Source organism: Budorcas taxicolor, chromosome 2 (genome assembly GCF_023091745.1).
Source record: "Budorcas taxicolor isolate Tak-1 chromosome 2, Takin1.1, whole genome shotgun sequence".
NCBI classification, from domain to species: domain Eukaryota; kingdom Metazoa; phylum Chordata; class Mammalia; order Artiodactyla; family Bovidae; genus Budorcas; species Budorcas taxicolor.
In genome coordinates, this window is record NC_068911.1 from 69,976,999 (window position 1) to 69,993,648 (window position 16,650).

Here is a 16,650-nt window from a genome sequence, read left to right on the forward strand (position 1 = left end):
AAATGTGGTGATGTCAGTGTTTATATTTTGCAAGCTTCAGCCAGAGGCTTTTCTAAAATAACTGATAGGTATAAAAACAAAAATAATATATACATTTTCCTACAATTTGACTCCACAAGAAAAACTCAGAGAATTTGGAGCTAGAGCATCACTCCTTTCTGTCCCGGCCACACAGAGAAGAAAGGCAGTTGCGGGAGGAGGAGGCTTGGGTTCCAGCTCCAGCTGTCACTTACTCCCTGAGCAGGGCTACACATGCCGCTTAACCTTCTCTCTGCTTTGGTCTCATTACTTATAAAAAGGGAGGACTGGACATGATTCTCTAAGGATTCCTTCTGATTGGAAATTCTATGTTTGTGGGCCACCAAAAAGAGTTTTGATCAAATTATTTTATCTGATGGTTCTAAAGGTCAAAAGTGCTTGAAAGGATTAAACAAGGCAAATTATTCTGGATATAAAATAGGTAGTGTTAATGTATTCAAGAAATCGATTTTAAAAATTAGCTTAGTACTTAGCAAGTACTGTATCCACAGTGGGGACTCTGTGAGGCAAGGAAGAGTAGACCCCACGTCCCTACACCACATGGTCACTAAAAGATCTTAACCATAAAACAGGTCTACAATAGTTGATATTTCAAGACTTGTCATTAATAAAGTTTAATAGTAGAACTGCCGTTTTCTCCTTTAAAATAACTAAGACTAACGAAGAGGAAAAAAAGGGTAAAATAGTGGAAAAGATTATGGATTTTGACAGAGACTTGGAGTCTTTCACAACCACTAGATGGACTTTCTAAAACTGGAAAATGAAATCCTTGAAATGAAGAATTCACCATGTAGTTTTAACAGCACACTGGACACAGCAAAAGATAGGATAAATTAACTCAAAAACAGGTCAACAGAAAATATACAAACTAAAGCATAGAAATCAAAGGAAATGGAAAAACAGAGTATAAGACACATATCAGACACCAAGGAAAAAATCTAAATTGTGTGTAACTGGAGACTCAGGAATAGAAGAGAGGGAGAGAATATGGCAGAAGTAATCTTTGAAAATTAATGGCCAAGAGGTCCTCAAAGCTGATGAAAACATCAACCCACAGAGTTAAGAAACTCAGCAAATCTCCCAAACCCCTCTTCGCTTAAATACAAAGAAAACCACCACCATTTTGAACATCGAGTCAAACTTCTAAAACCCAGATAGAAAGGTAAGATGGTTCATATCATTTGTCTACTCAAAAGTATCCGGTGGTTTCTCTGTTCACTCAGAGAGAAAGCCAAGGTCCTTAAGCTGTGGAAAGATGCTCTACAGTCTGCACGGCCCCTGGCCTGTAAGCTCTCCGACCTCATCTCCTATCACACGTCCCCTGGCTTACTCTGCCCCGGTTCTGCTGCCTTCCTTGCTGTTCCCGGTCAGGCACGCTCATCTATTGGATATTTGCTATTAGTCCTGCCTGGAACACACTTTCTTCAGATGACAGGACTCATTTCCATAACTTTTTCAAGGGTTTGCTCTAGTCTTCCAGTGAGCCTTGCTGGACCGTCTTACTTAAAACTGCTTTGCTTCCTCCCAGTACTTTCTACTCCTTCCCTTTTCCTCCATAGCACCTATTATCTATGACATGCTAATTATATGTTTGTCTGACACTAGATTAAGTGTGGGAATTATTTGCCCAGTGTCTAAACAGCGGCACTGGCACACAAGTTTTAAAATTTTTATTAAGGTTTCCCCAGTGCTCAGTGGTAAATACACTGCAATTCAGAAACACAGGAGACGTGGGTTCGATCCCTGGGTCAGAAAGATCCCCTGGAGGAGGAAATGGCAACCCACTACGATATCCTTGCCTGAAAAATCCCATGGACAGAGGAGCCTGGCAGGTAGGTAACTCAAATATTTGTGGAATAACTGCACGCTAAGGAAGGCTTGTGAAGTCACTTAGTCGTGTCCGACTCTTTGTGGCCCCATGGACTGTAACCCACCAGGCTCCTCCGTCCATGGGTTACAGTCCATGGGGTCTCAGAGTTGGACATGACTGAGTGACTTCACTTCTTCTTCACTTCTAAGGAAGGCTTGTTTTACTACGTGACACTTCTTTGAAACTAGAGGCATATGTTATTAACTCATTGTCATGAAGCTAATGATTTTGACATACCTTCTAATGGCGTCCTTGTCAGTTTATCCCACTCAAAGTTACTCTAGAATTCTAATTTAAATTAGTCCTTATACCAATTTTTACTATCAAGGATTCACCAAGACACTATGAGGGAATTCACTAGCTGTATGATACTCAAACCATCTTACATATTAGGGAATGTATTTAGAAACAAAGAGACGATTGGGAAAAGAGAAGTATTTTGTACTTACTCATCTGACATAATTTTTTTGCCAAATGGTAGTCATGGCCCATTTCTGCTCTCAGGAACTGGAAAACATTAAGAAATTCTTCAGCTATGCAGTTTTACAGAGAATTTAAATGTCAGTTATAAACTCCCTAGAAAATATTCCATTAATGATTATTTTGCTTTTAACTTTTACACATGTTTTTCCAGGAGTGAGTCTGTAATCAATCAGTTAGTGAAGAATATTTAAGCACTTCTAATGGCAGGGCCACAGAGCAAGCATCTCACCTCTGTTTTACTGCAGCCACACTGTGCACACACTACCGAACGATCTGAGAACACTTAGGTTGATTCAACTGGCAAAGCCACGAACACTTTAATCACTTTAATATCCCTTAGGTTCAGATACAGTTTTTATTTGTGAACTTAGTCCAAAATTGTATGACAATAGAATTATGTATCTTCAATATTTTCCAATACTGATTGCTCTTATCCCATATATTTTTTTTACTATTTTATTGTATTTTTTTATAAAGTAACATTAAAAATTTTTTTTAATTGAAGGATAATTGCTTTGCAGAATTTTGTGGCTTTCTGTCATACATCAACAAGAATCAGCCATAGGTACATCCATGTCCCCTCCCTCCCAGGCTTCTCTCCCATCTCTCTCCCCACCCCACCCTTCAGGCTGTCACAGAGTCCCTGTTTGAGTTTCCTGAGTCATACAGCAAATTCCCATTGGCTATCTGTTTTACATATAGTATTGTAAATTTCTATGTTACTCTCTCAATACATCTCCCCTTCTCCCTCCTCTCCTCCCACCTTGTCCACAGGTCTGTTCTCTGTCTGTTTCTCCACTGCTGCCCTGAAAATAAATTCATCAGTGCCATCTCTTCAGATTCCATATGTATTTTTCTGACTTCTTCACTCTGTATAATGGGCTCTAGTTTCGTCCACCTCATTAGAACAGATTCAAATGTGTTCTTTTAATGGCTGAGTAGTATTCCATTGTATGCATGTACCACGCTTCTTTATCCATTCATCTGTCAATGGATATCTAGGTTGCTTCCATGTTCTAGCTATTGTAAATAGTGCTGCAGTGAACACTGGGGTACATGTGTCTTTTTCAGTTTTGATTTCTTCAGGGTATATGCCTAGGAGTGGGATTGCTGGGTCATATGATGGTTTTATTCCCAGCTTTTTAAGGAGTCTCTCCGTAACTGTCTTCCAGAGTGGCTGTATCAGTTTAATTCCCACCAGCAATGCAAAAGGGTTCCCTTTTCTCCACACCCTCTCCAGCATTTATCATTTGTAGACTTTTTGATGATGGCCATTCTGTCTGCGTGAGGTGGTATCTCACTATAGTTTTGATTTGCATTTCTCTGATGAGTGATGTTGAGCATCTTTTCATGTGCTTGTTAGCCATCTATATATCTTCTTTGGAGAAATGTCTCTTCAGGTCCCTTTCCCACTTTGGTTGTTTGCTTTTCTGGTATTGAGTTGTATAAGCTGCTTGTATATTTTAGAAATTAATTCTTTATCGTTTCCCTTGCTAGCATTTTCTCCCATTCTGAGGGTTGTCTTTGCACCTTGTTTGTAGTTTCCTTTGCTGTGCAAAAGCTTTTAAGTTTAATTAGCTTCCACCTGTTTATTTTTGTTTTTATTTCCATTACTCTAGAAGGTGGATCATAGAAGATCTTGCTTTATGTCATTGAGTGTTCTGCCTATGTTCTTCTCTAACAGTTTAATAGTTTCTGGTCTTACATTTAGATCTAACCCATTTTGAGTTTATCTTTCTGTATGGTGTTAGGTAGTGATGTAATTTCATTCTTTTGCATGGAGCTGTCCAGTTTTCCCAGCACCACTTATTGAAGAGGCTGTCTTTGCCCCATTGTATATTCTTGCCTCTTTTGTAAAAAATAAAGTACCCATAGGTGTGTGTGTTTATCTCTGGGATCTCTATCTCATTCCATTGGTCTGTATTTCTGTTTTTGTAACACATATTTTTCTGTGTTATAAACTTCTTATTTATTGGGGTATAGTTGCTTTACAATGTTGTGTTAATTTCTGCTATACAACAAATTGAATCAGTTATAGGTGTACATATGTCCCCTTCCTCTTGGACCTCCCTCCACCTCTTCATCCCCTCCCTCTAGGTCACCACAGAGCACCAAGCTGAGCTCTGTGTGCTATACAGTAGGTTCCCACTAGCCATCTGTCTCATACATGGTAGTATGTACATGTCAATTCCAGCCTCCCAATTCATCCCAACCCTCTTTCCTCACCCTGTGCCCACATGTCCGTTCTCTGCGTCTGCATCTTTATTCCCGCCCTGCAAATAGGTTCATTTGTTGTATGTAGGGAATTTACATGCTAAACAAACACATCCTGTCTCCAATTAAACAGCATCTCTGTTTTTACCATCCATTTTTTCTAGATAATTTTATTTTGGGGGGGCTGTGCTGGGTCTTTGTTGCTCCATGAGCTTCTCTCTAGTTGTCATGAGTGGAGGCTACTCTCCAGCTGCAGTGCGCGGGCTTCTCATTGTGATGGCTCCTCCTATTGGCTGGTCACAGGCTCTAGAGAGCACGGGCTTCAGCAGTTGTGGCACGTGGGCTAAGTAATTGCGGCCCATGGACTCTAGAGCACAGGCGCAATAGTTGTGGTGCTCGGGCTTAGTTGCTCTATGGCATGTGGGATCTTCCTGGACCAGGGACTGAACCTGTGTCTCCTGCAACAGCAGGTGGCTTCTTTATCACTGGGCCACCAGGGAAGCCCACAGAGATGTTTGTTTTAAACATCTCCATGTACATCATTTTAGGTTTTTTTTTTTTTTTTTTCCCATAAAGGAACATATATATACTTACAAAAACTAAGATTATTCAGTAACTTAAAAAAATACACCACATATCATGATCATCTTCTCCCCACGGAATTAAACATTATTACATATTTTTTACTTACTTAGGCTCCACAATTGACTAATCTCCCATTATTATTTGGATAGCTTTTATTAAAAAAAAGAACAGTACACTTGGGGGACTGTTCTTGCTTATGTGTGACATTCTGAGCCATTTGCATGTACACTAGGCTTACATGTAGGAATTCATTTGGTAAACAAATCAAGAAGGCAATCCTGGCATAGGATACAGCATTGGCAAAACATAGGAAACAGCAAAAGCATGGAGGCCTGAAATGTCACATGCAAAAATTGCTCACAAATGTTTACTGATAATTCTATGGAGAACAAAACAGTTTTACCTCACGTGTTATGGTGTTAGAGTTTAACTTTTATTAATATTACACAACTTCATGTATACAGTAAGAACTTCATAACACTGCATTTTCATTTCCCCCCTTCTCATCCTTTGTATTATCCTTGTCACATGTTTTACTTGTACATAGTGGGTCCCTCGCTTTATCTGGGCTATAATTATACATATGTTAGACCACCCAACAGTCTCCCCAAAGTCTCTGATGTTCCTTTCTTTCCCCTATGTGATTTATTTGAGAAATTTCTAAGGCTGTGTGCTCAAGTTCATGGCTTCTTCTCTGCTGTTACAATCTGATAAGCCCTTCTCCCTCCTCCACTCCCTCTTCCTTCTTACACCCTCTGTATGTGTGTGATACACACAGACAATGCTATTTCCCATGCCAGGAGTGCCATTTTGTTTACCAAATGCATTCCTACATGTTCCTCTTCCTTTAAGATTCTAGGATTCCGTTCTTGTCTCTTCCTCTTAATCCTTCCTTTATCTCCTTGTTTCTCCTGCTTCATTTCTCAGTTAGTCCCTTTATCCTCCCTGTTCCCAGAGAATTTTATGAACATCTCTACTGGCACATATTATAAATTAGATAACATAATAAGTGTTTGTTAGTTCTCAAGGGTGAAGACATGTCTTTCTTATTTATCTCTAAATATCCCAAGTAACTAGCATGGTACCCAGTAGGTAGAAAGTTTTTCTAAGAGGTCCTTGAAGAGTTTTATGCCAAAACTTCTCTTATTCATGTTTCTGACTTTACCAGAATAATCTGAGTCACTGCCAGAATATTCTCTCATCTCTACCCTCATGGAAGTAGTAACAAAGATGAGTAACCAGGTAAGCATCTGTGTGTGGGCAAGGATATTTTAACTATTTTTTTAGTCTTCAAGGCTATATACTATTTAGCTATTTTAATATTTTTAAGTTTTTTGAGTTATAGAAGCAAATCTTACTTCTGTCATTAACTCCAATGGGGCATGAGTATCCTTATTAGGGTTGCTGTCTTCCTCCTTATCTTCATCACTGGTATCCTCGCCATCATCATCTGTTGATTCAGACAACTTATCATTGATATCCTCAGGGCAATGTTCATTATTTTTCTCCTGCTCTGCAATGACTACATTTTTGCTCATTTCACCTAAAACAATATATATAATTTAGTAAATATTGAAACGTATTCATAAATTTACAATGGTCATTCCAAAATTATAATGTAGCAAGTGTACATGTTACCATGTGTTCTCCTGTCCTGGATTTTTTTCTTTCATGACTAAACAGCACTGCAATAAACTTACCTGATTTCCATTTCCCAAAAAAAGGTAATAAAACTGCTAAATGAAAGAGGAAAAAATACAAACTGATAATACTGAGCTGATGTTAATGTTAATTGTTTGGTGCTTGAAACTGTAATAAATGGAAACAGTTTTGTTTATAAAGAATATAATTTCAAGAAAAAATTAATTCTCTTTTATCCATAGAAATATATTTCTTAAATTGTTCTTATGGGAATATAAATGTAAAATAAAGAGCTTGGGAAGTAAAAGTAAGACTAGAGAGGCTGAATAGTAATTCTCCTTGGCAGATAGTCACTGTACGGATACTTGAGAATAAAATTGTCCCTTTCCCTGGACACACACACACACACACTAATCAGATATATGTGAAGTATTCTAGATATGACCAGAGGTTATGTAACATCATTAATGATTTTTCTTAATGTCAAGTCATAAATGACTGGAAAATAAAACAAAAGCACTACTTTGACTACCCTGTCAATGTGTGGCACTATACTGAGCCCCACGAACACTATAATGTACAGTCATTGATCTCACGGTACTCACTCACACTGTAACTGGGGAGTCACAAACATAATGCATAACTGTAAAACAATATGGCAGTCCAGTGATAAAGATGTGTATGCCAGGTACATGAGAGAACACAGGAAGAAAGGAGAGACCCATTCTGGTCTGAATGGATCAGTTTTTCCAAGGAAAGGGGACAGCATGAACCAGTACAAAAATGTGAGCAAAGCAACACTTTGATGTGCTTATTATGGGTCAAAGTTGAGGCTGAAATGGTGACAGATGTGGCCAGAGGGGTACAAGCTGGATAATGGATTCTTGTGGGCCAGTAGTCTTGGAATTAGAACTTTATCCTAAGAATGAAGGGGCTAGTCATGAAAGATTTAAGTAGAGAAACAAGTATGATTGATTTTTAATTTCTGAAGGAACTCCTGGAAAGCAGGGTAGAAATTGTATTTGAGGGCAGACCAAAAAAAAAGATAAAAAGAGCAGGGAGAGAGGTGGTTAGGGAAAAAATCACCATTAAAAAGTCCAGGTAACATTCTGGAAGGGGAGTGAGATGGGGAAACCATAACATCTTTCCGTCTTTTGTCATAACCCTCAGAAAGGCTGTGACAAAATGAAACACCTTCACATTTTCTCAAGGCTTATAGGAGTCAGAGATGTTTGAAGATTCCAGGATTCTGTATGGATTCGCAGCAGTAACTTTACTGAATAAAACTGGAAGAGGAAACTTGCGGATTCCCACCTCTTACTTTGTTTCCTTATTTTGCATTCAGAGGCCCTGTGGGCTGTTAAAAAGCCAGCTCAAAATGAATTCTAATAATACGAATTTTCTAAGCAGTTTTTAGACTGCATTTACTGACAACTCACAATAGCACTTGCTGTTTGACTACAAATATGCCAAAAGACAGCAAAAACTAGAAAATATTATTCTCAGGAACAAAATCCAAAAACGGACTCAATGGTTGTGTATATCAGTGTGTATGTCTTGCTCTTCATCTAAATTGGGGAGACAATCTCACATATTGGTTAAGAAGAAAATTTGTTTCTTGGAGTTCACGAACTAATTAAATTGTCCTTATTCTTAGAAAATACATGTTGACTTAGGGTAAAGGATCATGAGATCTTTGCCCCTTAAGTCAACAGTTGCTTGTATATGAAGAGTTACTGGAGTACTTACACTATTTCTGCTCATTTTCTATCAGTTGAAATATTTTAAAAGAAAACATTTTTTAAAAAGTCCAGGTGAAAAAGATGGTTGATAATGTACTGTTAAAACAGTGATAAAGGAGGAAAGATATTAGAGAAATATTTAAGAGGTAGACATTTTGCAAATTTTAGTAATTCTTATAACACTTTATCCATTTCGCCATATGAAAGTAAGCTATACTATTTACTTAGTATCTTTTTTGAATCTACCTTTTTAACTTAGAAATTTTGCTAGATCATAAAAATTATTGGGGGAACTTCCCTGGCTGTTCAGTGGTTAAGATTCCGTACTGCCAATGCAGAGGGCACAGGTTGGAACCCTGGTTTTAGAAAACTAAGATCCCACATGTCATGCAGTATGACCAAAAGATAACAAGTAAATAAAAAATCTTAAAAATTTACCCCCAATTGACAGAGGTATTAATAAAAGATATAACAATCACAGCAAATATTATGTCAGGACTCTTCTGAATACTACATATTAAATCATATGATTCTGTCAACATCTCAATGAGGTGTGTACTATTTTTATCCCATTTGTAGATGAAACTGAGAGACAGGAGACAGGTTAAATAACTCGCCCAACTTAACACCACCAATTAAGGTAGATCTGGGAGTCAGTTTGGCTCCAGAGTCCACATTCTTAACCACGTTCTTGTTTTTTTCTAATACACATTAAAATATACTACTATTGGAAAAAGTTTGCCCTGTGTTTCCTAAAATCATCTCTTTGGGAAACACTACTGAGCTTGCCAGCTCGTTAGCGCTGCAGATGACTTTCACTCGTGCTCCATCATCCCCTGCTTTTAGAATTGAGTGTGTGGGAAGTCTTGTGAGACGTCTTCTTTGATGGGAGTGTGGCCATGAGCTACTTTAAACATGTAGAAACACTGGTCTTAGAAGGAAGAAAATAAGGAAATCCAGGAAAGGTTGACAGAAGACAATGTTAAGAAAAATCAGGCTCTCCCCCCTCCAAAGAAAAGGTTGGGAAAACTCCTCATTCTAAGCAAAAGATAACGTCCTCCAAAGAGATACTCAGAGTGTGATGCCTGGGCTATTCAGGCCATCTACCTGTTTCCTTTACAGTCTCCGCTGACTCACGACCACTCTAACCTACAGCGTGTACCCAGCCAGTTCACTGACTCAACACGCTGGTGTCCTCAGAGATGGTCATAATAGGGAATTAAGAACTTCATGTGATGTCACAGGGACTCATTGAATTCACAAACACTGAGGATCATGACAGAGGCTCCCTGATCCCAGATCGAAGGAAGTCCTCCTGCTGCCATTTACGTTATAGTGCCCAGCCCGACCTGTCTTTGTCTTATTTGTTTGTATTATTATTTAATAGTTGGCTATCTATGTGAACCTCATAGGGGCAAGTGTCTTTCCTATTTGATAACTATTATACCCACAGCTTCTAAACAAGTGTCTGGCACTCAGTAAACCACTGTTGAATGACTGAAACTTGTTATTGCTTTCATAGGTATTTCAATCCATTCTAAACTTTAATATTCTATCATTATCATTTTATGTAATATACACCCCTGGATCACACCTGATTGCATATCAGAATCATCCCATACATGAGTTTGAAAAACTACTGATTCCTAAGACTTGCCCCAGACTTACAAGTTGTCAACATCCCAAAGGTCCTAAAGAAGGAAGGCTGAAATAGAAGCTACGGTTACTCAAATAAAATAAATGTTATTACCTACCTGTGCTTGCTTTTAAGAAGGAAGATGACCATAGATTAGATTGTAGATTTGTTTCTATTTCTTTGTTTGAAATACTCTTTGAAGATATTCTATTTTTAGTGTTATTTGAAGAGATTTTATTTTCAATATTTTTTGAAGAGACTTCCTTCCTAGATGTTAAAGTATGTAGTTAAAAAATACTTTTCTAGGTTACAGTTCTGTTAAAGGTTCTATATGGGTTTATACACAAACACACATTTAATATAAACATACAGTATATCAATAATAAATAGCTAAAATGCAATATCTTCTTTGTGGAAAAGCATTAAAAATAAGTTTTACTAATGTTTAAAATTCTGTTTCTACCAGGCATTTGTCATTGTGTAATGATTCTTAGAATCTTTTCAGAGTTAACATTGAACATATAAGCAATCCACTATATGAATGTCCCTGGCATATCATTATGATATGGTGAAATAAAACTATTTAAGGAATACTACACTTAGGGTTTTCTTCTCAAGTCAGTTCTTACCACTGTTAAATGTTATGCTTAGAGTTCGATGCTATTAACCCAATGTTTATGCTTAGAGTCCAATATGCTTAGAGCTATTAACCCTTGCTCACAATATGAAGTAGCCTGTTTTTTTATTAAGTGGCTGAAATAAAGATTAGTTAATTTTCTCTTGAAATCTCACGTCAACAGATAATGTATTGAGACAGAGGATTTTTGTGTGGTACACTGACAGGTACCCATGCTGGTGGGAAAACAACCCCATGTTCATTTTTTGTGGTCTTAAGATCATTTGAGTATGTCTCCTTTACTGAGTTTAAAAAATTCAACTTCTAGTTTGCATGACAAGATATAAAAAGATGTAAAGTATTATTTTTTCCCCCAAAGTTATGATGGCTCTCTTTTATCCCCATTGAAATATGACTCTATAACATTAGTATTTAAGTCAGTGGTTTTGCACAGTGATTTAGCAAATAGGCTAAACAGCTTCTTACATTCCTAATACTATGGAGGGAATGGAACCTTTACTTCCCCAGTATATGCTGCTAGAGCAAAACCCCTCTCTGGTGATGAAAAATACACAGCCAAGAAGATTTACAGTTGTTCTTCTTCTGCCCTCCTTGATTTTCTAATTGTGAAAGGAGACATCAAAGAAGCCCTACATGTGAAAAATTGAGAAGTCACTTAAGTATTCAGTTTCTAGCATGATAGAATCCTATTATGCCAAAGGTCACCACAAATGATTACTGGAATTCATACGCTTTAATATCTATTCCTTTTATCTATGAAAGGAGGGCTTTTATCTAGATTACATATACTGCCTTTTTATTATTACAGAATTTCATTGAATTTAAGAGTATCTATTTCTTTTTTAGAAAAGATTAAACTATAGTTGGTTTACAATACTGTTTCAGGTGTACAGCAAAGTGGTTCAGCTTAATATATGTGTGTATATGTATATATTCTTTTTCATATTTTTTCCATTAAAGTTTATTACTGGATATTGAATATAGTTCCTTGAGCTATACAGTAAATCCCTGCTGTTTATCTGTTTTATATATAGTAATGTTTATCTGTTAATCCCATACTCCTCCATTTACCCCTTCCCTCTTTCCCCTTTGGCAACCATAAATTTGTTTTCTATGTCTGTGAGTTTGTTTCTGTTTGGTAAATAAGTCCATTTGTATTATATTTTAGATTCCACATATAAGTGATCTCATATGATATTTGTCTTTATGTCTGATTTACTTCACTTAGTATGATAATCTCCAGGTCCAGCCAAAGATACCACCTAATAAGACATATTAATATTTAAGAAAGAAAAAGCATTGCCAGTATAAGATGTCATCAACTGTAAGAAATGTTACAAAATAAAGAAAATATGCATGCTTCAGAATCTATGAAATATTATACTTATATATTCACTAAGTTACATCCCTAAAGAGGGGAATTTAGCTAATCTAGTTCTGGGTATTTGAATAGTATGAAATGCCTTTAATGATTTTAATGACAGAACATGGAGGAAGCCTGAAGATAAAAAGGATATTACTATTTGAAAGCAGTGAACATGCCATAAAAACACATATGAGAAGGGGCCAAATGACCAACGGTAAAATATGAATTCCTCTTCTGCTCACTTTCTTATATACAGTCTTCCTTATACACAGTTTCAAAGAAGAGGCCCAAACTCCAACCTCCTCTTCAACTATAGTCTGTTGACTTCATCTGAGAAAGTGACTTATGGCAACAGTGCCTCTAACCAATTAACATAAACAGATAACCAGTATACTCTAAAAGATCTGTTTTCTTTAAATACAGTTACAGTTGAGGAAAGATTAAAATTATTACTTTTTGGAAGATGGAGAGTATTTAATTTAGTATCTACTAAGGTTAGACAGTCAAGTTAAATATCCCACTGGAACATATGTATGCTAGAGGGCAGATAATCCAGGTTTTACAGTTAATTAGTATGTTAAGTACATTAAATGTCCTCAAGTTTCTACTGGAATTAATAATTCTTTAAAGTTCATATTTTAAACTTTGTTTTAAAATTATTTATATTTATCAAATTATTTACATTTATATTTATAGTCAGAGTGCCTGAAGAACTATGGACAGAGGTTCGTGACATTGTACAGGAGGCAGTGATCAAGACCATGGCCAAGAAAAAGAAATGCAAAAAGGCAAAATGGTTGTCTGAGAACGCCTTACAAATAGCTGAGAAAAGAAGAGAAGTGAATGGCAAAGGAGAAAAGGAGAGATATACCCATTTCAATGCAGAGTTCCAAAGAACAGCAAGGAGAGATTAGAAAGCCTTCCTCAGTGATCAGTGCAAAGACATAGAGGAAAACAACAGAATGGGAAAGACTAGAGATCTCTTCAAGAAAATCAGAGATACTAAGGGAACATTTCATGCAAAGATGGGCACAATAAAGGACAGAAATGGTATGGACCTAACAGAAGCAGAAGATATTAAGAAGAGCTGGCAACAATACACAGAAGAACTATACAAAAAAGATCTTCACGACCCAGATAATCACGTTGGTGTGATCACCAACCTAGAGCCAGACATCCTGGAATGTGAAGTCAAGTGGGCCTTAGGAAGCATCACTATGAACAAAGACAGTTTACGTGATAGAATTCCAGTTGAGCTATTTCAAATCCTGAAAGATGATGCTGTGAAAGTGCTGCACTCAGTGTGCCAGCAAATTTGGAAAACTCAGCAGTGGCCACAGGACTGCAAAAGGTCAGTTTTCATTCCAATCCCAAAGAAAGGCAATGCCAAAGAATGCTCAACCTACCGCACAATTACACTCATCTCACATGCTAGTAAAGTAATGCTCAAAATTCTCCAAGCCAGGCTTCAACAGTATGTGAACCACGAACTTCCAGATATTCAAGCTGGATTTAGAAATGGCAAAGGAACCAGAGATCAAATTACCAAAATTGAAATCATCAAAAAAGCAAGAGAGTTCCAGAAAAACATCTACTTCTGCTTTATTGACTATGCCAAAGCCTTTGACTGTGTGGATCACCATAAACTGTGGAAAATTCTGAAAGAGATGGGAATACCAGACCACCTGACCTGCCTCTTGAGAAATCTGTATGCAGGTCAAGAAGCAACAGTTAGAACTGGACATGGAACAACACACTGGTTGGTTCCAAATCGGGAAAGGAGTACGTCAAGGCTCTATATTGTCACCCTGCTTATTTAACTTATATGCAGAGTACATCATGAGAAATGCTGGGCTGGATGAAGCACAAGCTGGAATCAAGATTGCCGGGAGAAATATCAATAACCTCAGATATGCAGATGACACCACCCTTATGGCAGAAAGTGAAGAACTGAAGAGCCTCTTGATGAAAGTGAAAGAAGAGCGTGAAAAAGTTGGCTTAAAGCTTAACATTCAGAAAACTAAGATCATGGCATTTGGTCCTGTCACTTCATGGGAAATAAATGGGGAAACAGTGACAGACTTTATTTTTTTGAGCTCCAAAATCACTGCAGATGGTGACTGCAGTCTTGAAATTAAAAGACGTTTGCTCCTTGGAAGAAAAGTTATGACCAACCTAGACAGCATATTAAAAAGCATAGACATTACCTTGCCAACAAAGGTCCATCCAGTCAAAGCTACAGTTTTTCCAGTAGTCGTGGATATGAGAGTTGGACTATAAAGAAAGCTGAGAGCTGAAGAATTGATGCTTTTGAACTGTGGTGTTGGAGAAGACTCTTGAGAGTCCCTTGGACTGCAAGGAGATCCAACCAGTCCATCCTAAAGGAAATCAGTCCTGAATATTTATTGGAGGGACTGATGCTGAAGCTGAAACTCCAATACTTTGGCCACCTGATGTGCAGAGCTGATTCATTTGAAAAGACCTTGATGCTTGGAAAGATTGAAGGTGGGAGGAGAAGGGGATGACAGAGGATGAGATGGTTGGATGGCATCACTGACTCAATGGACATGAGTTTGAATAAGCTCCGGGAGTTGGTGATGGACAGGGAGGCCTGGTGTCTGCAGTCCACGGGGTCACAGAGAGTCAGACACGACTGAGTGACTGAAATGAACTGAACTGATATTTATCAAACATGAGCCTAAAAACAAAATTAATTTAAACTTACTTTTCTGAGACTGTCTTTGCTATATTTAGAGAGACTTGCAAAAGTCAGTGAGGTATAAATTTTGCTTGCCAATCTTGGTCTGTGTCTAAAGAGGCATTTACTTAAAGAGTAAAAATGGGGGGAAAAAAAAGAGTAAAAATGGGAATAAAAATTGTGTCATACGTTTTATAAAATACGATTATGGAATAACCTATAAATACTATTTTATCAACCTCAAAGAGTTGAGTTCTGTGGGATTCCTCTAGCCATTTTCCCCACACATCTATGAACTTGAAAGCTTGACCAAATAACCCAACAGATCGAAGGTCCAACATCTATAAGACTTTATCCAGCATTAAAGATACACTTTATTTTTACTGCTGAAAGTGGTTTGTTAATTAAGTGCCATTTGTTGGGTAGACAAAATCTCTGACACACGGGATCCATGAGGAAAAAAAGGAAATGAGTTATTTGGCCTTTGTGTACAGAGAACTGTGAAACTCCTGGTTTATGAAAGTTCACACACTGCTTGTGGCTCAGATTAGAATGAAGAATCAATCAAAAGATTAAGGCAAAGAACTGATGGGGAAAGAAAACGCTTAGATTTCCATAATCCAACCTGGATAGAACCTTTCAGGAAATTCCACTTGCCAGTCAGACCGTGAAGCTGGAAGGAGGGTGGGGAGTGGAATGCAGGCTATGCTGAGAAAATCCATCAACTCTATGGGTCAGTCACACTGTTGCTCAGCAAAGGTCCCCCATGGTTTTCTGTGTTCCTACTTGATCTTTTACTTTTTTTTCCCCCAGAACTGGCTCTGTTTACCTTCAACTCTCAGTGAGACTGGGCTTTCCTTGTGGCTCAGATGGTAAAGAATCTGCTTGGGTGAGGTTGCTGAGTTACAAAGTCATGCACCTATGAAGCTTACTGGCTATCAACCTATCCCTCCTTCTGCTGCTGCTGCTAAGTCGCTTCAGTCGTGTCCAGCTCTATGCGACCCCATAGACTGGACTATGCAGCCCACCAGGCTCCACCGTCCCTGGGATTCTCCAGGCAAGAACACTGGAGTGGGTTGCCATTTCCTTCTCCAATGCATGAAAGTGAAAAGTGAAAGTGAAGTCGCTCAGTCATGTCCGACTCTTAGCGACCCCATGGACTGCAGCGCACCAGGCTCCTCCGTCCATGAGATTTTCCAGGCAGGAGTACTGGAGTGGGGTGCCAATCCCTCCTTCTACCCTACTCCAAATAATAACCAAACTAAACCCAAACTCTTCTCTACAAGTGAAGTGAACAGAACATGATCATACTGCTCTTGCAAAAAGTAGTTTGATAACCAGATGCAATTAATGAGATCAAGAGAACCGGCAGCCACTTGGGCTTTCCAGGTGGCACAGCACTATAGAATCCTCCTGGCAATGCAGGGGATGTCGGTTTGATCCCTGGGGTCGGGAAGAGCCTGTTGGGTAGGAAATGGCAACCCACTCCAGAATTCTTGCCTGAAAAATTCCAGGACAGAGGAGCCTGGTGGGCTCCAGTCCACGGGGCTGCGAAGAGCCAGACACAACAGAGCACACATGCACACTGCTTTTCTATCTTGGCCCAGACTGCATCTGATTTAGCCCTGGGGCTTAATGACCTCAGGATACGGGTGACCCCTTGCTCCAGTTCCAGCACTGCTTATCACAGTCTATGAACACTGGGGTTCATAGACACGATATTTACTTTCATTAATAGC

At 38.3% G+C, this 16,650-nt stretch overlaps 1 protein-coding gene across 1 annotated transcript in view; it reads right to left on the reverse strand.

The window, feature by feature from the left end:
* The window catches only part of ERICH2 (glutamate rich 2), a 35,618-nt gene that overhangs the window by 5,189 nt on the left and 13,779 nt on the right, over positions 1-16,650 (reverse strand). Inside the window, 5 exon segments of the mRNA XM_052652969.1 lie at positions 2,359-2,416; positions 6,550-6,734; positions 10,329-10,477; positions 14,939-14,976; positions 14,978-15,038. Of these exon segments, the coding sequence (XP_052508929.1) occupies positions 2,359-2,416; positions 6,550-6,734; positions 10,329-10,477; positions 14,939-14,976; positions 14,978-15,038 (491 nt within the window).